Below are 27892 nucleotides of genomic sequence, written 5' to 3' on the forward strand. Positions count from 1 at the left end.
TCCATCACACTGAAATGTTTTTATATCATTGATGACAGTGGACAAAAAAAGTATCATAAGCAAACTCCAGTTCAACTAGCACATACAAGAACATAAATAACTTAAGAGGTTTGCCACATATGAACATCTTTCAATTGGAATAATTATTAAAAAAATCAACAGATGTATCAAAATGTAAATTTCAGTTTTCAATGAAATGCAAATTTTAAAAGTACTGTACAAGTTTACATCTTAGATTTTGGAGCCAAGAATGACATTTTTTTTTGTACAGCCATGCCACAAGCCTGACTCATTCATCATGTTACATTTAACTGTCACACTTTTCCTTTACCCATCCACAGCGAAATCATTCCACTCCTAGGACAGCGTTGTAAGACATTCGATGTGAATCAAACTGCATGCACTCCAAACGGAATAATTGCCAACATAAACTCAATTCAGACCTTTAAAGGACAACCGACGTCACTTTTTTTTTCTTAACTGCCATCAGAAAAAAACGTTTTATAGCATCTAAAATACCCAAAACACGCAGTATATTTTTATTCAAATGCAAAACACCAATAAAAATGACTTAAAGTGTCCAAAATCTGCAAAAAATTGAGCTGTGAATTGAGCATTTTCAGAAAGTCCCGCCCCCAGTTTGTGACGTCACGCCAAGACGTCTTGCATTGCTTGAGAATCAAAACAATGGCTTCAGATTCTGAGAATATGCTTTCATGTTACACCTCCAGTTATGAATATGATTCAAATAGTTCTGAAGAGGAAAGCATACATGTTTGCAATCAATTAAAGAATTTATTCCATGCCATTTTGAGGCAACATTGGGGAGAAACGAGCAACAGAAAAGAGGCACAAAATGGCGACCTCCAGTGGCCACCTCCGTTTCCACAGGCTGATAAATTCCTTGGACACCGTCTTCCCGCGGCTTTTGGGTGCAACACAAGGTTTTCAGACCAAACAATACAGCAAAATACATTGACGTGATGGAAGGACTGCTACAATGTGTCTTTTTTTTTGTCAGGGGGCGTTCCTTTAGTGACGTCACGTACGGACTCGTCACCAACTCGAAGACAAGACTTCCTGAATATTCAGCGCGAGTCTTAAAACGTAAAATATAGCTATATGCGGTGGAATCTTTGTAAAATACGCTTGGTAGAAGTCATTTGAAGCCATTTTACAAATTATGGACACAACTTGTCCGGAAACGTCGGTTGTCCTTTAAGCAAAAAACAAAACAAAGCATGAAATATAGAATGGAAAAATGATGTGCTTTATTGTTAGTGTCAAGCGAATACTGAACCATGCCCAGATGACAAGATCAAGTGTTATTTTGTGAAAGAGGAAATAATGCCTGAGGCGACACGTGCTGCCGGTGCTTTCGGCCATCAAAACCAATGCAAACATGGAAGTGTTGAGTCCAGGATAGTGGCTTGGTGAGGTCAAGCTGTGTGAAAATCTACCCCAACAAGACTTGCTTCCTTTTATTTTCACATTAAAAGTTGTCAGCGTTGTGTTGAGACACATTACAGACCGACGTCAATCAAGAATACTCACATAGAATTAATGCCTCTACGTGCCCACAAAAGTTCTTAAGATTTCCTATATGAGCAATATGATAAGCCTCCTATTTTTTTTCTTAAAAAATATGTCCACACAATCATTTTTAAACTTATTTCCAACGGAACTGCAACTTTTCCTTCTTCTCAACTTCAATTAGTGGTTATTCATTCTTCATAGAGGTAAATTAAATTGGTAAAAAGACATCAAAAAAATTAAATAAAAGATAAGCAGAGCGTTTGTTCCATTACGCGACACAAGCAACATGTTAGCAAGAAATAAAACAATGGATAGACGGCTTTTAGGAAGGGGGGGGGGGGTATGCTGACTTTGTTCAATTTAAGAAACAATGAAACAAGCGACCGAAAATGAATGAGCTCCACCTGATTGAATAACCAACCGCAGAGAGGACCCGACGGCATGAGATGGTCGGCGACAACATCCGAGGAACTCCTGGAGACCGTCACACCTTCATTTATGTGTTAAAAGTCCTGAGAGCGCTAACCCAAAAATAAAAACAAAACAAAAACAGGAAGAGAGTGAACAATTACACATTTACAGTAGAAGAAATAGTTCCTTTTCACTTATGATACACTGAATATGTACAGTCACATGCAGGAGACAGTCTGCACAAGAGGGCGGGGCATGTGTTCTTGGCCCATTTTGGGACATGTGGAAATGACAAAAGTGGAGCCGATCCCCCGCACGCCGAGTGTCTCGCCTTGTTCTAAAATTGACCAAAGCGAGAGATGATTCCTTAACTCCTTGGCGCTCCTCTTTGTAATGAGCCAAAATAAGATGACGATGGCAGAAAAAGAAGCTCGATTACGCACCGATTGTGTCCCTGGGTTTTTTTTTCCCCTCTTCTTTTCGTGTCTAAGATGGAGAATGCGGTGGTGACTAGCAACCATGTCAGGCTTTTCTTTGGATGGAGTGACGCTTTTAAGTTTCCCACTGTAGGCACAAGGAGGAGCCAAGGCATTGGGGGGGAGGGCATTGCGTGGTGGGGGGGTGGGGTGGTCTCAGCGTCTCATCTGCCCCATCTGATAGTTCTCCCTCGGCTGGCGGTGGTGTCGTTGGTGTTGCTGCTGGGCCTGACGCTGAGGTTGCCTCGGGGCCTGCCGCGGACCGCCGTGGCCGCCGTGCTGGGACTGATGCTGCACCTGGGAGCTTGCGTGCTGCTGCGCTCGCCGCCGCTTCAAAGTGCCTGTTGGACAAGACGTGAGATCGGAATGATGGATTTTATACACAGACCCGCGAGACCAATCGGAATTTTTTTGGGGGGGTTGATGCCAATTCTGATATTTGGCAAGGAAAAAAAATATCAGGTGGCCGATTAATCAGCCAATTATTGTTCAGGTTGAGAGAAAAAGTACCACTCCAGACCACGGTCATAAGGTGTTCCACAAGGTTCAATTGTAGGGCCCCTGTCATTCTTATTATATTTGCTACCGATGAGTACAATCTTATTGCCTTTCATTGCTATTTTGATGACAGACAGCAGTGCCCGACAAAAGGTTAGCGTACACCAGGGCAGACAAGTCTGAAAAGTTGCCTGCACGGCCATAAAGTTGCCTGCACCATTTTTAACAACTTGAAACACAATAGGACGACTAATCGCAAAAAAAAACATTGATGCGAAGTATAAAGGATTTTTTTTTTTTTTTAAGGAAGTACCTGCACAAATGCTCCCTTGCTTAATTTATAGTAAATATCCCTTGCGGAAGATTTTGCTCCAGTTGTCGTTTATTGTCATGGTGCACAATGCAGTGTTTGTGTAACGTTGTCTGCTCAAAGCCACGCGGACTCCGCTTTCTAAGCGCCTTTCAAAACTTTCAAGTACACTTTACAGTCACGATATAGTCCAAACACAAAACAGGCTTCTGATTGGCTGCCGTGCCATGTATGCAAATTTTGCAAACGAACGTTTGTTTGGCAATCCGTTTGTCAAAACATACATATGGCAAGAAATGCATTAGTGAACATGACTTGAAGGCTTGTCAGACCATGTCTGATTTCAGCGTCAACCCTTTGACATCAGTCATTTTTCCAAATCGCAGCCAAATGCAATTTGTAACAGCAGCTTTTGCTGTCTTTCAAAGAGGATGCGTTTCACTTGCGAACGTTCGTTTGGAAATTTGCATACTCGGCACGGCAGCCAACCAGAAGCCTGTTTCGTGCTTCGGACTATACCGTGACTTGAAAGTTTTGAAAGGCGCTTAGAAAGTGCAGTCCATCTGGCTTGTAGCGGTTTGCATGTAGCTTTTGCTTTATTGAATAAAACATACGTTTGATTTGAAAAAAAATCCTTATTTTTTTTCTCTTGAAGAAGTTGTCGGCCACCCGGGCCGAGACGTTTTGAAAGTTGTACGCCCCGGGCCTCCGGGCAGACGTTATTTCAAACACTGCAGACAGATCAATGTACAGGACTGTTGATTTTTTTTTAACTTATTGTTTCACTTATTGTCATTGTATGTGTAATTTTTACTGCACATACAGCATTTTAAATGCAGCAATGGTTGTTTTAAAGTGCTCTACAAATAAAGTCAAGTAGACAGTTGAGTAGAAGGCATTTGTTGTTTTCAAATGTACTTTTCACTGCCCTGCTTTTTTCAGCAGAAAGGTCAGTGCTGTTGGACAGTCTGCGGCTGGATGGATGCATGGCAAGTAATGCCTCGTCGATAGGGAATGGACAGAATAGAAGTTATCATATTTAAAAGTGTCATGGTGTTGTATGCTTAGTTGGCGGAACACAAGGCCCACAATGGAAGCACAAAATATCTGGGGTCAATCTGAGGTGAACGGACACACACTGTTAAACTGTCATCCTCATGTAATTAATAGCTTGGCAGAGGGTTGGAGAGGTTGGGCCTCCGTCAAAAAAAGCTCATGTGAAGTGGCTTTGTGAAAACTGCGCCCTCTGCTGTTACACCTACTTTCACACAATTAACAGACACATAAATATACATTTAAAAAAATATTGTAATAGTGGTAACAAATAAACCAATCTACCAAATCTGTTTTGTCAAACAGTCCAAACTCACCTGGAAGTGGTTTTGGTGGCGGAAGCTTGGGGTTACTGCTGGGTGTATGTACGCTACAGATCTTAATGAAGCCCGCCATGAGCATGATGAGAGCGATGCCCATCAGTAACACTGCCCACCAGTGGGCCTGGAAATAAAAGGAGGTAAACACAAACCCTGAGTGGTGCACAAACCAAATTATTCTGTTGTCTAAGAACAACTTGTTTGGGTTACAGAATACAAGTAATGGCACATTTTAAGTCTTAGGCTTGTTTTAAAGGTCATCTGTTTTTAAAAATGACATTCATTTGCAATGAAAAGGCATTAGTCGTGTTCAAATGTACTTCTCATTGCCCCGCTTTTTTTAGCGGAAAGGTCGGTGCTGTTGGACAGTGTGCGGCTGGATGGATGCATGGCTTGAGGAGCCCGCAATAAGAAGAAAGGAGCGTCAGCGCAGAGCGCCGATGCGGATGTGGAACTGTCGCGGCTTGGAATTGAAGCAGATTTACGTGGGACAGGAGATGTGAGACAATTTCTTTTTGGCAATGGATGCTACAGCATTACCTTGTCGTAGACGTGCACATTCCACCATGACGTCCCTTATCCACTGGTGAAAAGGACGCTTTGATCTTCTCCTCTTTCATTTAGAACCATAGAAATAGATAGGTTTAGAAGTGCCCAAAGGAGGCAATAGCATTGCGCCCCGCGGTCACCAGGTCGTGACGTCACTGATGACGTCACGAGTTGTAGCCTCTGACACAGTTCCGTACCATAAGAATAATTTTCTGTCGATTTTCTTCCGGTATTCGACGAAATTCTAATACTTTGTGGCTAAATATGTTTTAGAAGACAACTACTTCACTCTCACGTCGTCTTTCGGCGCGATGTAAAGTCGGACAAGTGCAAAAACCTCAACTTTCAAGATCAGATATGCTTGGGATTATAATTTTTTTATAATCCAAAACATACAATTGCAATTAAATACACCACTATTGATGTATATTTATTCAGAGTCTAAAAATGTTATGAATAATAGAAATGACAGCTCTTTAAGATTGAAAATTCAAATACATAGTATAATTATCTTTTGAGTGTGATTGTAACCAATCTTCAAACATGAAAAAAATAACATTCATAAAGAATGATCATACTTAATTGGTGATCGGAATTGGACTAAATCAGAAATTGTAGAGGATTGGGTAACACTGTGTATAGTGTATATATGTGTGAAATCTACAACGGATCAAAAAGATCAAGAAGTAATTATTAGTATGTTGTATGAGCAGAGTCGGCTAACCTGGGGCGCGTTTCACTAAACTTTGCTATTTAGCAATATTGCTAAGCGTTATCAATATTGCTAAATGATGTTTAGTGAGACACGTTTTTAGCGTTAACAATGAACTTAGCAATATATTAGCAATATTGCTAAGTTAGCAATGTTTAGTGAAACGCACACCCCTGCAGTTCAAATTTAGTGTCGAATTAGTTACATGCTTGAGGAGGCAGAGCCAATTCAATTTCATACTAATGAAGAACAGCTAGAACGTACTTATACACGGTCGAAGATCGAAAACAGGACGAAAATTAGTCGTAAAACATCGCAAAACGAATTATTTTTTTTCTTTTTATAGAAATTTCATTTTCACTCACTTGAAGAACGAAATTCCTTTGTTTTTCAGCTTGTAGTTGAAGCAACCGTAAGCGAAACATTGCGGCCCCCAACTGTTGTTCCTTTTTACAGCATCCATACGTTAAATAGACCTAAATACGCTCAAAACTATCCTATTTCTATGCCAAACCAAGCCACGTTACTATGGACGCTACAACTCGTGCCGTCACTTCCGGGTTTGCAATCAACCTCGTCTCTACGCCACTTCTAAACCTATGTATTTCTATGTTTAGAACTGCTTAATGCAACAAAGAGGGTTCAGAAAGTGCTGAAGCTTGAATGACTGTCTGTCTCCTTTGTCTAATGACACATTTTTTTAATGTTGTTTTTGACTTCAAGATGGCGCTGCATGAGTGGCTGCCTTTACAGCAGCTCCTGTATTTTGTTTTTTCTAATGTAAAATGTAAATTTCTCCGTTGTGAGACAATGCAATAAAGAGGGTGCAGAAAGTTTTTAAGATTGAATGACTGTCTCTGTCTTTTGTGTTGTGTCACATTATTTATTTAGTTTTTTGTCACTGACTTCGAGATGGCACCGCGAGTGTGGCTGCCTTTACAGCAGCTCCTGTATTTTTTTTCTTTCTTTCTTTGCTTTCCTCTTCCTTTCTTTGCTGCTGTGAAATATAAATGTCTTCACTGCGAGACTAAGAAAGGCGAATCTAATTCAAAGAAGAGCATGTGGTCTACATTTTAAAGGAAATATACAAGGAACATGGAACAAATATTTCAAAGAAGAAATCAAAAAGGAAAACGTGTCATTCAGAGGTGGTGAGCCAGTAAAAAGTCTGTGTCGGCTCTCAGTCGTATATAGGGCCAGAATAACCAGCACAACTTTAGTTTGCTGACGAAGCTCTTCAGCTGAGGAGCAAAATGTTTGACACCTTCAAAGAAGTACAGATGACGACTGAAGAAAACTTTTCAGAAAAGTTACAAAATCTCGATCATGTTAAACATGTTGTTTATATTTTGAAATGCAGCCTATTTATTCTATTTGGTGAGAGAAAACAGCAGCTTGCATTCAGATATAAGCACAAATGCTTATATGCTTATATCTTTGCTGCTGTGAAATGTAAATTTCTCCGCTGTGAGACTAATAAAGGCATATCCAATCCAATCCAATCCAAATGCATGGAAAATATATATTGAAGTAAATTCGACATACCACAATCCACTCCGCAATGTTCTCGTAGAGCTCAGGGTTAAAAATGGCCTTCTTAAGTCGAGCGAGCGGGCCGTCCGCATCCACCAGACGGCACTTCATGAACACGTCGCAGTACCCCTTGAAGTCATTGCAGGGCGAGCCGGCCGGCAGCGTGGTCACCTTCTTATTGAAGAACCGAGCCAGACGCTCCGACCCCGTACTGCTGCATGTGTTGGGATTCACTAAAGGGATGAGGCCCAGTCAATTACGACATCGGCGCATGAGACGTTATCACCTCCGGGCAGATATTCAGTATATGACTCACTTTTCTCCATACAGCACACGTGACAAAGCTCCGTCTCATCCTTCCCTTCTTGGCTGGCGCATGTGCATGCTTCAAGTCCGTATTTCTCACAGATGGAGCCGGAGCAACCCTGTACACGTAACGACGGATATGAAGCTGCATGACTTTTTTTTCCGCACAAGGCTAGCTGTTTGCGAACCGCTAGTCGCTCACCCCGTTGAGGCAAACTTGAGTCTCGCCGTGACAAGCGGTGAAGTTGGCTTTGGGTTCGGACGACGGGCACTGGGGGCTCACTCCGTTGCACATGCCCTGATGAGCGCACTCAGATTCGTCCCGGCACTTCTCATTGCGCCCCTTGTAGCTGCAATCGGGGGTGCAGCAGGGTCCCTGGCTGGGACTGCGAACAAGAGAGTAAGATGTTGGCTGAAAAAGATCTCAAACGAAGATCTGACAATTAGAACCAGTCGCGATGTACCTGCAGACTTTATTGGGCTTTAACTTGCACTTTTTGTTGTCAGCCTGGTTGGCGTCGTAGCAGCACTGGTCCCTGCACTGATCACTGTAGCCACAGTCACACTCCTCTCCAGGCTCCACAAGGCCATTCCCGCAGATGGGCTGACCAGACTCTAGTTAGGATTACAAATAAGATTATTTCTTGCACATGACTTTTATATCCATTTAGTTTAACATTTTTGTTTGGTATTGTATCATGAGATATCATCATTATTAAACTATTTCTCATGTTCAAGAATTAGATAAACAGCCTATTTTGCATACACGTTTAGCATTGTTAGCATTGTTATTGTATACATATACAGTGTTTGGCTCCAAATGGCATATTTTAGGGGGCAATTGGTGGTTTTGTTTCTTTCGCGATATTTTAATCCCTTGAGATTGTATTGGCTTTCATTACCTGTAAATTGTTTTTCTGATTACTAAAGCTAAAAAGACAAACAAATCATGAAATATTTGGCTTTTAGACTACAGTGACTCTCTAAACTCTACTGGTGTCTAAGTCAAGGCCCGGGGGCCAAATCTGGCCCCCCACCTCATTTTATTTGGCCCACGAAAGCAAATCAAATTTGGTCAACTCCATGATGTATGCTAATGTCCGAACCAAAATTTAAAATTGTCATATGTAAACTAGAATAACAGTCATTATTCTTGACTTCAGATTTGAAAACTAGTTATTCAATAACTCAGTCACTGCAATTGACAAATTTATTCAGGAATTGAACATATGACATTTGCCATTCTCGAATTTGTTTGGGTTTTGTTTTTTCAGGCTTGGGTGCTGATGAAGCGCTGGCGGCAATGTTTTTTCTTTTCCACAAGGGGGCAGCATTTCCCGTCTTTCCATGTTAGCGCTGTGTTCCAGCTTCAGCTGTTGTTTAAGCGCTATGTAAACCAATATGTATTGCATTGTATTTTGGAAAGCCACCTTCATTTCAAGTTCATATAACACCAGACCCATATAATTTATGAATTAACTCTTTCTTTTTAATAAAAGAAGAAGAGAGTCTAAGGTTTCTTGGTTGCATTGAATATTTATGTAGTCATAAAACTCAATATTCTGTGGGTCCTGGAATCCAAGTGACGTTCTGTATGCAATATGTGGAGGAGATGAAACATTCTAATGGATTCCCCAAATTCCTAACGGCCCTCGAGAGAAAACCATAACTACAATGTAGCCCGCGGCAAAAAAATGAGTTTGACACCCCTGCTCTAAACTGTTCAATTCTTGAACTACAGAAGTACAAGATACAGTAAAGTCTCGTTATATCGATATTCTCGGGAGTCGGAAAAAATATCGATGTAATCGGACTATCGATATATAAATTTTCTCCTTGCGTTCATAGAAGTAGTATTGTTCATAGAAGTAGCAGTAGTATCGATATAACCGATATCGATATAACGAGACTTTACTGTATTCTAAATGATTGAGGTGTGCACGACTACAATATATCTTTGGTAAACATTTGTGTCTCTAGTATGCGAGTTAGCTGACGGTGTGCTACGTACCAACAAAACAGTTGCTCCTCTTTTTCTCCAGCACCTGGCTGATGTTGCGCACGCTACAGATGGAGAACTTGTTGTTGTTCAGCTTGTCTCCCGACGTAGCTCTCGCATACATGATGTAATTGCCCTTCTCCTTTTTGTCTTGGCTCTTGGATTCACCCGGGGTGCACTCTGATCCAGAGTCATGCTGTGTATGAGGAAAAAAAAGGAAATCAAAGGTCAAAACATTTTAAGGAAACAAAGATGGCTATGCTGCATTAACTCATTCTCACTCACCGGAGAGCCAAAATTGTGCCCTACTTCATGTGCAAATGTGATATGGGAGACTTTGGGAGGTACGTGGGAGGCATAGTTCTGGACAGTGATAATGCCTGTGTTGAGAGACTTCTTTTTCCCGTCGGAGTACAACTTGCTTTTTTCACAGATCCCTCCAGAACTCCCTGGCAACAATAAGCACATTTTTAAACAACCTCCCTCCGATGTATACATGCCACGCTATAAGATAAAAAACATGATGGGATATTGTTTCAGTGCTTAATGAGGAAAAACACCTCGCTTCATTTAGTACCTGAAGGGGCTCCCACCCAGGCCAAACCTAAGACGCCATCATCAAAGTCTCGGTCGGTGAAAACGTAGGCCAAACAGTAGTCATCGTGGTTCTGTTCCGAGTTCAGTTCCAGGAACTTCTCCACACCGATGTTACCGAAGCGAAAGGGGTTGGACTTGTCTCTCTCATCACTGGTGGTGTTTATCTTGTGTGGGAGGAAGAGAGAGGCTTGTTTAGAGGAAACGCAATGACTGAGGATTTTTAGCACAAGCAAAAGGAGAAATAAAAAAATAAAAAATAAAAGAATATTCAAATATGGATCCAATGTTTTGACATCAATAATCTGAACCATCAAACTGCAGCTATTGAGCCTCAGAGTTAGCATGTCAATGTGTTTTGCATTGTTTGTTAGCATCAAGCTAACTGGATATCACAAAGGTGTTTAGTTTGACGCTCACATTAAGCTAGGATTTGCATTAAATAACTCAAATATTATTTTATGATGAATTGTACAATATTTACCAAAATGACACTTATGGTTAAGTGAGATAAATTCAGGTCATTGCTACCCTTCAGGGCTCCCATCAAAGTTGGTACTCATAAATTGAAGTATAAAATAGGCTGAACGACGTGTCATATGGCAAGCCCCCGCTGTATTGAAATAAAAATTTCTCTTTGCATTGCGAACACCACTCAGCCATGTTCTGTTTGCTCTAGCGTCACTGCTAATGTCCACAAATTTCCATTGGTGAGCCTCATGCGAAGTTGATTTGCTCGCGTTGGAATATTTCACATTGAATACACTTGTTTATTTAACAAGGTTTCATGATTGTTTTCATGCTAAAAATGCATGGTGTTCATGCTCTATGATCCTCTCAACTTCAAGTGTGTTGCGATCATCTTGTGGCGTCTTTTATTAACCCTGTTTTGATACATTTCAATTTACATTTTTTTTCAAATTACATTTGATACATTTTTATAAGCGCTTTTCAAAACTCTCAAGGTCATTTTACAGTCAAAAGTTATTCTGTGGGTGAGCAGCGGCAGCCATACACGCCAGCGTTCACTCAACCCGGAATAACTCCAATAGATAGAAAGCTAGATAGCTAGCTAATAGATAGCTATCCAGATAGCTACCTAGATAGCCAGCCAGCTCGACAGACAGCTGATAGATAGCAATTACCTAGCTAGCTAGCAGCATATGAGCAAAATTTATAACAACTGCAGTTTAAGACAAGAAAAAAAACATGGGGCCGTCCGTCGGTTTGAGGATTTTCACTCTTCATGGCAGGGATTTGTTAAGTTAATAGAGTTTCTTGTTCTGTAGCCAAAAGGGGACACAAGCCAGTGTCTTATAGTGCCGGTACCAAGCCCAGATAAATACAGAGGGAAGGGCATCCGAAGTAAAATCTAGGCCAAAACAAACATGCGAATCAAACCTCTGAAGATGGAGGACACTGATTCGCTATGGCGACCCCTGAAGGGAAAAATCAAAAGGAAAAGAAGAATCTCAATAGAGCACTCACCCTGATTCGTTTCACCATGAAACTGATGTTGCGAATTCCTAAAAAGTCTGTGCCCTGATAGATGGCATTGATGGCCTTGACGTGACTGGAGATCTGAAATGGTCAGACAACAACATACAAACATTGAAGCAGAATAATATGATTAAATGTCCTGTGTATTTTTATCTTTTGTCTTCAATTTGGATACAAAAATAGCCCTATAAAAATGACAATTGACCGTTTAGTTTCCCCCATTGTTGCGCACAAGGACTTTGTTAAATCCTTATCCCCTGACCCTATACTGTACAAATATGCAATTCTTCGGAAAAAGAGCCTCGGAGCTGTTTGCCATAACTCCCAGTTGAACTTTACTGTCAAACTAAACATAAAACCAAGAAACCGACAAAGGTTGTCTGTCAGTTTTACCCTAACTAGTTTAAACAAAAGAACTTGACTCAATAAAGAGTGTTGGTGCAGGCGATGGGAGTTCCATTTCCAAGAGCGAATGACGGCAGTTGCTCCGCTAATCACACTCAAAGTTCCTCGCCCTCCCCTGGAGTCTTTTAATGTTTACATATGTAAAATAAAAGAAAAACACTGTCCCCGATATTTGCATACAACGCCCCCAGGCCGGTGGTGAATTGAGTAACTTGGTTTAGACTTTGAACCACAGATACTGATCGGCCACGTATAAGCAATCCCTGACTTTGCAGATGACAAATGGTCGCCTGGGCCGTGACCAATTCCCAGACCGCCCTGACATCTCCAAGCTGTAAGGCGACTGAATGCTTGTGACATCAAAGACACACTTTGGTGGTGCTAAATACCAGTGGCGGACCGTCAAGGCCCGCAAAGCCTTCAATGCTGGCCTAAAAATATCTGAATCACAGACTGATGTTAATTTTATTTTGTCTATGAATTATTATTAAATAATTCAAAATTGTCTTTCAGCTTCCTTTCATTGCTTTTCCCCTGCTTCCAGATGTGTGTTTTCATTTTAAGTATTTAATCAATCACATCAAATCTACCTGGACACCTTCACAATCAGTTCTGTGGGCCCTGTCGCATCAAACATGTTGATCAAACTGTTACCCTAACTAATTAGATTTTGACTTGGCAACCCAATAGGGTTACCAACGCCTTCTTGAATGTGCTTATCAACGTCAGAGTTTTTGCAAACTATGATTGGCTAGACACTAGCCAATCATAGTTTGACCACAAACCTCTAGTGACAAGAGTTTACTGGCCAGGGCTAGCACACTTTAGCGGTAGCAAGCTGCATCAGCAAATATATTGTGTTGATTTAATAGCGGTTTTGTCACTCCACAGTGGCTGAAGAGGGAGAAGAAATTGATTTGACTGGCAACCAATTCAGTGTGTCCCCTGCCTCGTGCCCAAAGAGAGCTGAGATAGGCTCCAGCAGCCCCCGCGACCCTAATGAGGAATAAGCGGTACGGAAAATGGATGGATGGAGATTTATTATTAAAGCCATTTTTCAAGACGGATCATTAAGAAAGGTCGGTCAGTTATTTCGTGGCTAATGGTGCCCTCTAGTGGACTTATAGTAAAACACACCACGTTTTTTCAGCCTGGATTGATTGAGACGTAGCACTACTGAAGGCCTAGCGATGAAATCCACGGCCCGCCACTGCTAAATATGCAAACGTCTTGACAGGCCTAAATGAAATGAAACTTTAAACCTGATATTATTCTGTTTATAGATTCCTTTAACAGTGTCTTTAAAGGACAACCGACATCACTTTTTTGTTTTTCAACTCCTCTCTTCTTCTTTTCCTTTTGATAAATTCCTTCCATGGAGCTTGACTCCCTCTGCTGGCGGCTTTTGGATGTAACACAAGGGTTTACAAAAAAAACAGTACAGCAAAATACATTGACGTGATGGAAAGACGCTACAATGCGTCTTTTTTACAGTCAGGAGGCGGTCCTTTTCTGACGTCACGTGAGGACTTGTCACCAACTCAAAAACAAGACTTCCTGAATGTTCAGAGCGAGTCTTAAAACGTAAAATATAGCCATATGCGGTGGAATCTTATTAAAATACGCCCAGTAGAAGTCATTTGAAGCCATTTTACAAATTATGGATACAACTTGTCCGGAGACGTCGGTTGTCCTTTAAAAGTAGGCCTGAGTTTCAAAGAAATGTGCTGCTGATACTTGGCTTGGATTGGATTGGATTGGCCTTTATTAGTCTCGCAGTGGAGAAATTTACATTTCACAGCAGCAAAGTTATGAAAGAAATGAAAGTAGAAAAGCAAAACACAGGAGCTGCTGGAAAGGCAGCCACTCTCGCGGCGCCGTCTTGAAGTCAAAAGAACAAAAAAAAAAACAACTAAATAACAAATAACATGACAACACAAAGACACAGAGAGACATTCATTCTTAAGCACTTTCTGTACCCTCTTTGTTACATAAAGCAGTTCCAGATGAAAGCGGAGAGGATCAAAGCGTCTCTTCACCAGTGGATAGGGACATCATGGTGGAATGTGCACGTCGACTACAAGCTAAATGTTGAAAGCAAACACGCAGCTGTAGCATCCATTGACGAAAAGAGATTGTCTCACATCTCCTGTCCCACATAAATCAGCTTCAATTCCATCCCGCGACAATTCCATATACGCATCGGCGCTCTGCGCTGACGCTCCTTCCTTCTTATCGTGGGCTCCTCAAGCCATGTATCCATCCAGCCGCAGACTGTCCAACAGCACCGACCTTCCGCTGAACAAAGCGGGGCTGTGAAGATGCTGCACATTACAGGCGCAAAAAAGCACAATGGCCCCTTTGGTGTCCAGTGATGACAGTCGAATGGCACCGACATTCCTCCCATTGAAAAACAGTAATGGCATATTCATGCTGCCGAAAAGGCGCAACCGCTCAGCACAGTCTGATCCTTGATGAATGTCGTGGTCAAAAATGCTGAAAAACAATCCGTATCCGTTCCACACGACGCACAACAACACAAAGTGACAATAAATAAATAAATAAATAAATATGCATAAATATGGGGGGTGTCAGTCTGGATTTTGGTGCATAGCTACAATGCACATAAATTAAAAATGTGTTTACTGTTACGATCGGTATGAATTTGCGTGGTGGGTTGCGTATCGACTGGTCGTTTCTATAGGGTAGGACGAAACAGCTCCAAACATAGACACCTCGATGTGTTGATTAGCGTGGCAGAAGGTGCAAACTGTTGTGAGTCATTCTGGCGTATTTACACAATCACAAGTGTGCTATGTGTGGCAACCGCGTCCTTAATCCCACACGGGTTTACGTGTCTCACCTGAGCAATGACAGCCTCTCTTGTCTTGTAATACTTGTAGAAGAGGTGATCCGTTTGGATGAAAAGCTGGCACGTGTTCTTCTCAGCCTGCGCCATTCTCTTCTTTCTCAGCATCACGGATTCATTAAGGACCGCTTGACTGTAGAGTGCCTGGTGTGTGGGAGGGGGGGGGGAATAGACTGCCGTTAAATTAAACATAGTCGACTGTAAGGGCATACACAGCCAAACAGCAGCTGAATAAATCATGTCTGATATTTCAGGCTTCTGGTTTTAAAAGTAGAGAATGTTCATACAACATGCATTGCTTGTGTATGGTATGCACGAAAGGAGGAGGAAGAAAGAATGACAAGTGCATTTCACAAAAACATTTCAAACGCATTATGTGGATTGAGGATGATGACATGAAGGATTTCATGAAGATCACATAAGATATTGAGATCCAGTACAAGTGATGGATCCGATATTCAGCCTGCTGATGTAATTCAGGTAAATGAGACTCTCAATGTAAGATTCAGCAAACCACCACTGCAAGTCACACCCAGAATAATTATTGTAGTCATCAAAACAACGACATAATACCACAGTGGTATCTTGAGAGACATTTTTTGGAAACAATGGAGTGTTTGCTTGATTTATTTTATTTATTTATTGGCTTTTGAGCCAAAAACAATTGAGATAAACGTGTTAAGCAAACAAAACTAAATTCACTTGTCAACAAGCTGCAGTCTGGATGCTTGTCAATAGTTTTCAAAGAAGGCTTCACAAGTATACAAGTATATTCACAACATAAAACAAAACAAAAAATCCACATATTGCACATTATAGATTTTATAGTAACAAATACTAATAGGCCTATACTACTTATCTTAAAAAAACTCCCGGTAATATGATAGCAGCTTGCAGAGTCAACATACTTCATACAACATACCTCGTCCTCGTATACCGATGTATTTCTGCATTTACACTGTGCCAGAAGGAGCCGTACTATGAATTAATCATATGCACAAACCGCTAAAACAGTTTCTCTTATTTAATTTCGTTATAGCAATTCACTCTACTTGTATTTTGGTTGTTTTTCTGGGAGATGGCAATAAATGGCTCGGTCAGTGTGAATTAAAGCCCTGCATTCCTATCATTTATACGGCAGAATATTTCTTGGATATCATTTGATGACTTGGTTATAATGTAAAATTTCCCTGGTCCTGTTTGCCAATTGGATTAGATAAGCTTTTATTAGTCTCGCAGTGGAGAAATTTACATTTCACAGCAGCAAAGTGATGAAAAGTAAGAGTAAAGGGAAGGAAGAAGCAAAAAAACAAAATACAGGACCTGCTGTAAAGATGGCGCCTGCTCCCGAGGCGCTATCTTGAAGTCAAAACAACAACAAAAAAACTAAATAACAAATAATGTGACACAACACAAAGTCACAGAGTCATTCAACCTTAAGCACGTTCTGCACCCTCTCTGTTGTCTGAAGCAGTTCTAGATGAAAGAGGAGAGCATCAAAGCGTCCTTTTCACCAGTGGATAAGGGACGTCATGGTGGAATGTGCATGTCTACTACAAGGTAAGTGTTGAAAGCAAACATGAAGGTGTAGCATCCATTGACGAAAAGAGATTGCCTCACATCTCCTGTCCCACGTAAATCCGCTTTAATTCCAAGCCCTTTTTTTGTCACTTTGAGTTGTTATTCGTTATGTGGAACAGATACGGCATTCATCAAGGACGAAACCCTACTGAGTGGTTGCGCCTTTTCGGCAGCACAAATATGCCAGCACTGTTTTTGATGTGGGAGGACAACATTGTTCTGTGAAGCATATGTAACTGCAAGCGCGTTCACCTTGGACGGCTCTTCTTCTACAGCGGACGCTTGGTACTTCTTCATCTTCTCAAACACCGAGCTATCAGCGCAGCCTCCCTCCGAGCCGTACTTGTGAGGATAGTCTGAGTGAAAGAGGCCGACACAACACCGTCAAGATTATGGAGACAACGTTAGCGACTTAACCTCCATGAGTCACTCTATGACGCTTTTCTGGATCAGCTAATGGGTGTCCTTACATGCCACCTGAGCCTCGGTCGTGTTGTACACTTATTCACAAATTCCTCTCATATTTACACACAGTCTTTATGTACGAGGTGATTACAAATGAAACAAGTGCTGCTCACTATCCCGATCAAGGTTGTACAGACAGTTTTAATGAGTAGCTACGCTGAGAGAAAGATCATGTTACTGAGCTAATGAGCACCCCGGATGGCCCCGCTCTTCAGGGGGTGGCGGGAGGTTCACACCAATCGGCCTGCATCAGCTCAGCAACATTAACTTTACACTTTCGGATCACACGTACGCATAAGCACTCGGGAAATTAGACAGAACCGTTTCCTGCAAGGCCCGTTTGAGCAATTGCGAGCTTGCAGGTGTCAAAAGACTCACCTATGTCGTCCTCGTGGTACATGACGGAGTGGAAAGGCACGTCTTTGCCCTCAAGGTATCGCTCAGTGGGCTCCACGTAGTAGTTGCCGTGGTAACTCTGAATGAAGCCCTCAAATTTACCATCCACGATGGAGCCATGAGCAAGTGTACCTTTCTCACCTGAGGAGACATATTACAGACAGGGACATTTGAGGAACATCAAGAAAATAGAACGAATGAAACTGAAACATACTTAACAATTCAACTTACTTCATCCTGAAACCAACCCCAGGTTTAAATGTCCACAACATTAACTGTATAAATTTATACCGTATGACAATTGTTATAAGTATTTTGATGATTTGATGAGCTTCGGCTCATCACTGCTTCTCTTCTCAGCATTATTTTTTTTAATATTATTTATATTATTATGTTTTTATCTAGGGGGGCCCGGTAGTCGCCTCGCCGGTTCGCGTCCCGGTCCGGCCTCCCTGTGTGGAGTCTGCATGTTCTTCCTGGGCCCGCGTGGGTTTTCTCCGGGTCCTCCGGTTTCCTCCCACACTCCAAAAACATGCATCGCAGGCAGATTGACCACTCCAAATTGTCCCTAGGTGTGAGAGTGACTGTTGTACGTCTTTGTGTGCCCTGTGATTGGCTGTCAATCAATTCAAGGTGTGCCCTGCCTAGTGCCCGAAGACAGCTGAGATAGGCTCCAGCACCCCGCGACCCTAATGAGGAATAAGCGGTACGGAAAATGGATGGATGGATGTTTTTATCTATACGATCCACATTTTTAAATCATCTGGCAGGATTATCTGTGAACTACGGAAACTGGTTTTGTTTTATTTTGAAAATAAAACTCCCCAATGTCGAATTAATCGATGACTCGCAACGCCTTATTAGCAGTCGACTTGTCTTTGTCATAAAATAGCCAGTACACCAAACAACTTTAAAATAAACAGTGATCATTTTATCATACAAAAACATAACATTCAAAGAGCTGTATAAAATATTTCACCGTATATTTCTCCAGTGTAGATGTGAGAGGTATCATAGGTCGACTCTTCTCCTGAAACATCCACCTTCAAGTCTGGTGTGAACAAACTGGTATCTCTCTTCATGCGTAAATTAAAATGCCTGGAATAACGTAAAGAGGGAAAGTGAATAAAAGAACCCCATCCGCATAGTTTTAGCAATAGAGTAAAATATTTGATTTATTGGAGAGGGATGCGCTTGATTTTGATTCAAATTGGGCCTCACTTAAAGAGATTGAACACATTTACACATTTTTTGAGGAAGCGTGGGAATGCAAATGAGAGTGGCAAAGTGAGAGCACAGCTATTCTGTTAGTTTTTATTAAAAAGGAGGGGGAAAATTAAAAGTAAAGATTGGCTTTGATTAGTTGGTGTTAAGCAGACAAATTAACACCCAAGCTGAGTAAAATCAAATTCTGAAAAGCATACTTGGGCTTCTTATCACCATTAGGCAAAATAACGCATCTCCACTCTCAAGTTTTGTTTTAATTGGACAGCCAGCAAGAAAAAAAAATGTCAGGATAAGAATTATATTTCCAGCTATCATTTTTAAACCAGGCAGTGGAACTCTTAATGTAAATACACAAAACAATATGTAAACGTATATGGGAATGTGACATGTGTGAACTTTAACTCATTCACTGCAATTCACAAATTTATTTGGGAATTGAAAATATGATGTAGAGCGCCATTCCTGAATTTGTTTGGGTTTTGTTTTTTCATGCTTCAGTGCTGCTCAAGCGCTGGACATGGCCTCTGGCAATGTTTTTTTTTTTTCCACAAGGGGGCAGCATTTCCCTTCTTTCCATGTTAGTGATTTGTTCCAGCTTCGGCTGTTCAAGAGCTATATAAACCAATATGTATGTATTGCATTGTATTGTATTTGACAGTCACCATCATTACGAGCTCATATAACTGCAGACCCATATAATTTAAAGGACATCCGACACCATTTTTTTGTTTCCTAACTGACATCAGAAAAACGTTTTATAGCATCTAAAATACCCAAAACACGCAGGCTGATATTTTTAGTCAAATGCAAAACACCAATAAAAATGACTTAAAGTGTCCAAAAACTGCCACAAATCAGCTTGAAATTGGGGATTTTCAGAAAGTCCCGCCCCCATTTCGTGACGACACGTCAGGTCGTCTTGCCTTGCTCAAGAAACAAAACAATGGGCTCACGGAGTTCAGATTCGGAGAAGATGCTTTCTTGTTACTCATCCAGTTATGAATATGATTCAAATAGTTCTGAAGAGGAAAGCATAAATGTTTGCAATCGATTAAAGGAGTCCTCCTATCTCAATTCGCCGTCAAAGACACCAATGTAGCGTCCTAGAAAATGCACAAGATGGCACCCAAGCTCCACTGGAAATGGCCTGATTTGTCTGCTGGGAATTTGTGTCAGCGAGTATCAAATAGTAGTCTTGGTGCAACACACAACGATTCACCATCGCGTTATTTATGTGATTTCCTTCTAATTTTGCCATCAACACGGATCAACATGAAGTTTTCAGACCAAACAAAGTACCCAAAATGCATTCTGTGTCGCTTTCTCGGTCAGTGATGATACCTACCGTGACGTCACGGTAGGTATCGTCACCAACTCAAAAACAAGACTTCCTGAATCTTCAGTGCAAGTCTTAAAACATAAAACATAGCTATATGCGGTGGAATCTTTGTAAAATACGCTCAGTAGAAGTCATTTGAAGTGATTTTACCAATTATGGACACAACTTGACCGGAGGTGTCGTTTGTCCTTTAAGAATTAACTCTTTTTTTCTGATGAAAGAAGAGAGTCTAAGTTTCTAACTCTGTACTGAATGTTCATGTAGTCCTAAAACTCAATATTCTGTGAGTCCTGGAATTCAAGTAACAATGACAAAAACCCTGGCACTGGAGTGGACACATTTTTGCACGTCTGGCAGTGAATGAGTTAAAAAACACATTATGTGGTTGTAAGTATAACGCATTAAAGGGAATGTTCATAGGGACAATTGTATGCCCAAGGACAATTCAAAGGGGAAAAGCAACTGACACAATCTTTGCTTTTCAAGGAAACAGGCGTCTTCCTTCCGTGTTCTGCACGGCTCTGATCATTCTCTCGACCATTAAGCGCCGTCCAGGGTTGGCAACAGCAGGCTTTGCTCCATGCAGGAGGATAAACAGTCGTTGCCGAGCTCAGAGCCAGATGGCCATGGAGAGTGTGTTGAACACGCTCATTAAAAAAAAGGGACAGCACCTCCTCTCATAGCAGGAAAAAATAGAACTAAACACCAACGTATTAGGCTTAACAAAATATTTTCCCGCTATCGCAATCATTTTGTCCGTCATTTCCAATCTGCAATGCGTTATAAGCATCCACCACACCCAAGAAATATTTTGAAAGCTTTGCTTTAATTGACATCACCATAACACTATTTATGATGCACACTCACACCATCATTAGCCATCATTTTAATTGCAAATGACAGAGGCAGGCTTATCCAAATCCATTTGCTCTCAATAAAAAGGCTCCTTCAGCCCAAACAAATGAGTTATTTCACCCAAGCAAGATTAGAGGCAATGATGTTTTGACGTGTCAAAAACCTAAATTAACATTGGGTCAGTTTGCTCTGACGTCAACTTGGATACGGTGCACAAGGCTTGATTCTACTTGCTTCAGTTTGAGTGAATCAGTTTTCCAATGCTACTCTCTCAGTCGTCGCAGAATGTATATTAGCAAAAAAAGTGGGAAAAAAGACCATCTTGCAGCGAAGAAAAGAGCGGAGAGTACAACACTGCAGCATCTAAAGCTGAAACTGGGCAAGATATCAAGATGATGTTATTTTTGTCATTCCTCGCCGTCTGTGTTTGAATCTTCCAACGAGTCGAGGATAACTAATCTGTTCCACCAATGAGTGGCCAGCAGTACTTGTGACTCTTGCGGCATTGTGTTGTCAATGGAGAAGAGTAAACAACGGGATATTTAAGGGTCGTCGCCTTGGCATTTGACCAAATTCTGATTAATTCTAGTTCCGAATTTGTGTATTTTTGGCATTGCAGCTTGGAACACTGTTCGACTTTGTGCTGTTTTCATTTTCAATGGACCTTACTATCTTATTATCCCTAAACTGGTGTCAACTACTTCAATAAAAACAAACAAGTGAAGCACAATAAACAAGTAACAGCTCTACACGTGTTTAGTTTAAAATGAGCGAATGCTGTGAATAAAAATCATAGTACATGTGTTAATCATGGGCAATAATCGAAAAATGAATTTTGGATACGTTATTGTCAAAGTACAATGTAAATACAAAAAGGTTCACAGCGATCAATGACTGACGATGGCTCAAATCCGCTCTTCTTTGAACCCTTTTGGTTTTGCAACTAAGCAACAGAAGCTCTCAGGAGTCACACCAAATTTCCAAGGTGAATCACAGCACTTGATAAAAGCTTGCACTTTGCATTTACCAATTCACAGTAGCGCCACTGGCAACACAAGAGCCGAAGCTTTGTGCAGACAGGAAATCATAAATTACTTTCGACTGATATGATAAAGCTACCAAATAATCAGAAATGTCCTACAGAGACAACCTTCAGCCATTGAGCATGTTGAGGATGGAAGTAACTGAGGGAAAATACTTAAATACTTTCCCAAATGCTGATACTTCCGTTAAAATGTAAATCTCTCCACTGTGAGACGAATAAAGGCATATCTAATCCAATCCAATCCAAAATGTAAACAATATGTTTGTCAAAATGGGGATTGAACAACACACATACGTATGCATTAAAAAAATATTGAACATAAAAATATTTGGATTGAATTTCAAAGTTGACCAACCTTCCATGAGCATGAAAATCTAAATGAAGAAACTGATCTTCGTGTGAAATTGCCCTTTTGGCCCTCTGGTGGTTGCTGTGTACCAGTTCTGTGTCATAAGAAAGTCCTTCGTAGTGCCGGATGTACTTGTTGAGTGGATTCCGGTAGTGTCCTGGATGGGGACAAACAGGAAGACATACAGTATCGCAATTTCCTGAAAGTAGAGGCTTTCAAAACGGTCAAGGCAGTAGTCATCTCAAGTCTATTCGTTAGTATCATTAACTCATTCGCTGTCATTCACGAATTTATTTGGGAATTAAAAAGTGTGACGTTGAGCGCCATTCCTGAATTTGTTCTGTTTTTTCTTGCGGGGGGTGTCGATACAGCACTGGTCAGACCTCTGGCAATGTTTTTTCCTTCTACAAAGGGGCAGCATTCCCCTTTTTTCCGCTTTGTTAAAGCTTCAGCTGTTATTAAAAGCGCTATATAAATCCATATGCATGCATTCTATTTTGTACAGTCCCCCCATTTCAAGCTCAGATACCTCCAGACCCTCTTTATTTCTGAGGAAAGAAGAGAGTCTAAGGTTTCTTACGCTGCATTGAATGATTACGTATTCCCAAAACTCAATATTCTGCAATTTGAGTGAAAATGACAAAAACCCTGGCACTGGAGTGGACACATTTTTGCACATCGCCTGGCAGTGAATGAGTCAAGGGACAACCGACGTCTCCGGGCAAGTTGTGTCCATAATTTGTAAAATTGCTTCAAATGACTGATACTGAGCGTATTTTACAAAGATTCCACCGCATAGAGCTATATTTTACGTTTTAAGACTCGCGCTGAATATTCCGGAAGTCTTGTTTTTGAGTTGGTGACGAGTCCTCACCCTACGTCACTGAAGGAACGCCCCTGACTGAGAAAGGACATACCTTGCATCACCTCAATGCATTTTGCGGTACTTTGTTTGGTCTGAAAACTTCGTGTTGATCCGTGTTGATGGCAAAATTAGAAGGAAAACACATAAATAACGTGATGGTGAATCGTTGTGTGTTGCGCCAAGACTTCTACAGTGTATTTGATGTTCGCTTACAAAACGTCCCAGGAGACAATTTCCACGGAGCTTTGTCGCTCTCTTCTGCCTTTTTTTGGGTACTGTGAGGACTAAAGAGATTGTCACTACATTTCTCTCCAGATGCATCAAAATGACCGGAATAAATTCTTTAATCGATTGCAAACAATTATGCTTTCCTCTTCAGAACTATTTGAATCATATTCATAACTGGATGAGTCACAAGAAAGCATCTTTTCCGAATCTGAAGCTATTGTTTTGATTCTCGAGCAAGGTAAGACGTCTTGGCGTTACACCATGAACAAGGGGGCATGACCTTTTGAAATTGGCCACTTCCGGGTTCAATTTGAAGTAGTTTTTGGACATTTTAAGTCATTTTTATTGGTGTTTTGCATTTGACTAAAAATATCATACTGTGTGTTTTGGGTATTTTAGATGCTATAAAACGTTTTTCTGATGTCAGTTAGGAAACAAAAAAGTGATGTCGGTTGTCCTTTAAAAGACGCCTTTGGGACGTCTCCTTTTCACAGACATTTGACAATTTTCATGAGAGCTCATTTTCTCAAAATAACCGAGCTTGCTGACAGGGTGGACAATGACAGGGTGGGCACTTTTGGCTCATGTGTGAGAGAGAACATTACCAGAATGGTTTTTAAGCTAACTATGTACGGTTTATAACAAATATATTTTAATTATTTAGGGTGTTTTTTGCACAAATGATATTTCGCTATGCCAGGGTGGACATGTTAATCTTGACATGTTAATTAGCTAGAAAAATACGACAATTATGAATGGTGTGTGTAAATACTCTGCAACTTGCCACAAATTCAGACTCCACTGAATAAAGAAAATAGTCATTGTATACCATCAAAATCTGAGTGTTTCCTTCAGGGCCAGAGTGCACAACAATTCATTATTATGGAAACCGAACATACTGTGATGTCACGAGAGGCTACGTCCTGGAGGGCAAATACATCCCCCTAAGATGGCTCCACCCAGAGAGAGTCTTGGCCCCATCTGGTGGAAGGCAGCAATTAAAACCACACACCTGCAGCTGATCAGGGCGGGATTGGCAGGCAAGGCTCTTAAGGCAGAGAGCCTCTGAGTGTGGAGCTTGAGGGAAAGACAAGCTCGATTGCTGTACTCTGTGAAGAGGTTGATTGCCACACGACAGGACACTGGATTTGGACCTTGCTAAGGTGGCTAGGCTACATGAGGAGGACGTCAAGAGGGGTGAGGCCTAGAGACTCTTGGAAAAGAACTCCGTCTTCAGTTTTTCCTCAGAAGAGACTTTATTTTGATTTAAGTATTGGAAGAGACACTATTCAAACCTTTGTTGCTTGTGAATCCTCCCTGAAACCTTTGATTAAAACCTTTGTTTGTATCCAAACCTGTCGTCCATTGCACTTCTTGTCCTGTCCCGCTGAGAGCCAGCCTCACATGATATTACAATACATAATCAAATGGCTCATTTTATCAAATAATGTGTTGTGACAAGTTCAAATCTAAAAAATGCATTTGGTTTTCATGTACATTTTCCCCATCTATTATCATTTGACCATAATTGATAGAGCAAACCAACAAAATGGCATGCATGTTTCTCTCAAAAAGGAACTGCCTTCATGGCTGTGCTCAACAAACCCAAAGTGTGACAGTATAATTATTTCTCCACATGAAGAGTAGGTGGTGGCCATGAAGGAGAATGGTGCTCAAGTATGTTCACCCGTTTTGTCCCACTGCGTCACACCACCACAACACGGAATTGTTCTGTGCAAAATGACAGCAATGCAACCCTTTGCCAAGCACAACATTGTATTTGCAGGGTCATATGATGGCAACACGCAGGAGGTATTTTCAGTAAATGAGATTCCCTGTAATTACACCTAAGTGGTGGAATTTCCATCATCTGGAATAACAATTGAACAGACGGTACAAGTAGGAATAGCTAGTTCACTGCTAATGTGCATTATGAAAAATGTAGGTGTTGATGTTAAATTTTTCATTGAGATGAGTAAGGGAAGTAAAAACAGAGTAGTCTGGAATAGTCTAATTTCTACGAGCAAGAGACATTCATGTCACTTTTGTGAATAGTACTCACTTTGAAATTTTGGCATTAAAGTTAACACCCACAAACTGAGCTTTTGATTGAAAAATTCCATGCATAAAAATATGTTCAGACGTGACCTACTGTAAATGAATGATAATAATGTTAATACAGTTCATTTCTAAGCGCCTATAAAAACTCTCAAGGACATTATACAGTATGACAAATACCAATATTTTATAATTATTGTTACAGTATTAATAAAAATATACATTTGAATATATATATATATATATGAGGGCGGTCCGGTAGTCGAGTGGTTAGCACACCGACTTCACAGTGCAGAGGTTGCCGGTTCGCGTCCCGGTCCGGCCTCCCTGTGTGGAGTTTGCATGTTCTCCCCAGACCCGCGTGGGTCTTCTCCGGGTCCTCCGGTTTCCTCCCACACTCCAAAAACATGCATGGTAGGCAGATTGACCACTCCAAATTGTCCCTAGGTGTGAGTGTGACAGTGACTGTTGTATGTCTTTGTGTGCCCTGCGATTGGCTGGCAACCAATTCAGGGTGTCCCCCGCCTCGTGCCCGAAGACAGCTGAAGACAACCCCCGCGACCCTAATGAGGAATAAGCGGTACGGAAAATGAGATGAGATGAGACATTTGAATATTTTTTTCTTTTATTTATTTTGTCTGTATAAATGTGTCTTTAATCTTTGTGGGTATCCACAAAGATTAAAGAGACAAGAGATTTTGACGTTTTTGAACTTGACACCCAAGGGACTCCCATGTGCTGCATGTATCAAATGTTTTACGACATAAACACACACACACACACACGTATGACAAATATGAAATTAACATTGTTTCAATTATACGTAAGTCGCTTACCTATTAGTATCATTGATCACCTAAGACATAGGCCCTAAGTCTGTTGCTGTTTACTCTAACAATTTAAAAAAACGAACCGATTGAAAAAAATGTTGATGTCTGGTGTAAGTCACGTTTATTGATAAAGACTGAGTTGAGGCAACAAGACACTTGTTTGTTGAATCGATTTGTTTTATCATTTAAAAAAACGAAACTGTCGTTGACTCCCTGTGCTGCAAAGTCACGTAGCAAGTAAATGTGTGTCCGTGGGCCTGAAAGCATAATCGCTGAAATGTTCTTATGGTTACTGTATGTTGTTTTAAGTGCACGTGTAAGTCTTGTTTATCCACAAATAGAACTGAGGCAACTACGCTCTTCTGCTTGAATTAAAAATAAGAATAATAAAGGACCGTATGTACGGTTGTTGACTCCCCAGTGCTGCACAACCGCGAAGCAAGTGTTTCACCGAAACAATTAACAACAGTTGAATGTTGGAATACTTAAACCGGAAAAATCAGCGAAAATCAATATAGTTTTCAATAGAATATACTTATCATTACACTTAATGTATGCAAGTCGCGTATGGCGTTAGCTGTCGAGGAATACTCCTTTGAGTGTGAGTTTTTTTGTACAAACTTCACAACTTATGGGTGAATTGTTCAAATTCAACGTGACTGTTGGGAAAACAAAAGTCATATACAATAACTTTGGTGGCGATTGTGTACATAAAACAGAGAGAGCTCCACGGTAGCATAAAGCTAACGGTCTGTTGAAGGCAGCCACCAGCCAGTCAGCATCTACGGTATTCTCACAACAATGGACGTCGGCTAGATGAGTACAGAAATACAACATAAACCTGACAACAACACCAGTGACAACACGCACACGGACAAGATAAACTTCGTTATTTTTCATAGCGCCTCTCGATTCCGTGCAAGACTTTTCATCGTATCTTATTTTGGGGCGAGACAACAGCGAAAAGGGTGCAGTCCCCCTTTACAAAAGCAGGCCCCGCTGATCCCGAACCTTAGCCGTTAAGCTAGTTTAGCTAGGCAGTCTTTCGGCAAGCCCCTTATCCACATATTTTATCCGTGTAGTTTCCTCCACGCCCCCCCCCCTCGAAAAAAAAAGCGTCGCTCACCTTGAGTGTCGTGCAGCAGGTAAATAAAGAGGACACATTTGAGGAGAAGCATCCCGGTTAGCTCCATTGTTAAAGCATTGATGCCGTTTGCACTTTTTTGTCCTAGTTAGATAGGCGCAGACGCCCAGTGTGTTTATTGCAGCTTCCACTGGTCGCCCCCTCGCTTCTGCGCGGTGACGTCACGCGCAGCGCAGTTGCTATCCCTTCCCCCGAATGCATCCAGCATCCCGGACACTTGCATTCGGTACACCGAAACACGCTCACGACATCGGGTGTAATGTCACGCTTTGTGAAGACAATAATGCAGTTTTGAGTGACATTGTAATTTTTTATATGATTTTTGCTGTGGTTTGAAATTACAATACAGGCGAAAGGAAAAGCGAACGTCATATTGCCTATTGACGTCCAAAATGCATTGGAAAAACAATATATATTTTTTTCAAAACAAAAAATATAT

At 41.1% G+C, this 27892-nt stretch overlaps 1 protein-coding gene across 1 annotated transcript; it reads right to left on the minus strand.

Annotated features, from left to right (window-relative positions):
* LOC148897911 (disintegrin and metalloproteinase domain-containing protein 10-like) lies at window positions 1-27593 on the minus strand. Its single transcript, XM_088996476.1, has 16 exons — window positions 27436-27593; window positions 22335-22485; window positions 18493-18611; window positions 17496-17654; window positions 16905-17008; window positions 15066-15215; window positions 11786-11878; window positions 10281-10464; window positions 9989-10152; window positions 9716-9899; window positions 8169-8319; window positions 7907-8090; window positions 7715-7823; window positions 7411-7631; window positions 4602-4728; window positions 1-2764 (listed from the first exon to the last, which is right to left on the minus strand). The coding sequence occupies exons 1-16, from the start codon at window positions 27500-27502 to the stop codon at window positions 2580-2582; spliced, it is 2352 nt and encodes a 783-aa protein (XP_088852602.1). The 5' UTR covers window positions 27503-27593; the 3' UTR covers window positions 1-2579.
* Window positions 27594-27892: the final 299 nt, after the last annotated feature.

Source organism: Hippocampus bargibanti, linkage group LG05, assembly GCF_051943395.1.
Source record: "Hippocampus bargibanti isolate YZ-2025 linkage group LG05, ASM5194339v1, whole genome shotgun sequence".
Lineage (NCBI taxonomy): Eukaryota > Metazoa > Chordata > Actinopteri > Syngnathiformes > Syngnathidae > Hippocampus > Hippocampus bargibanti.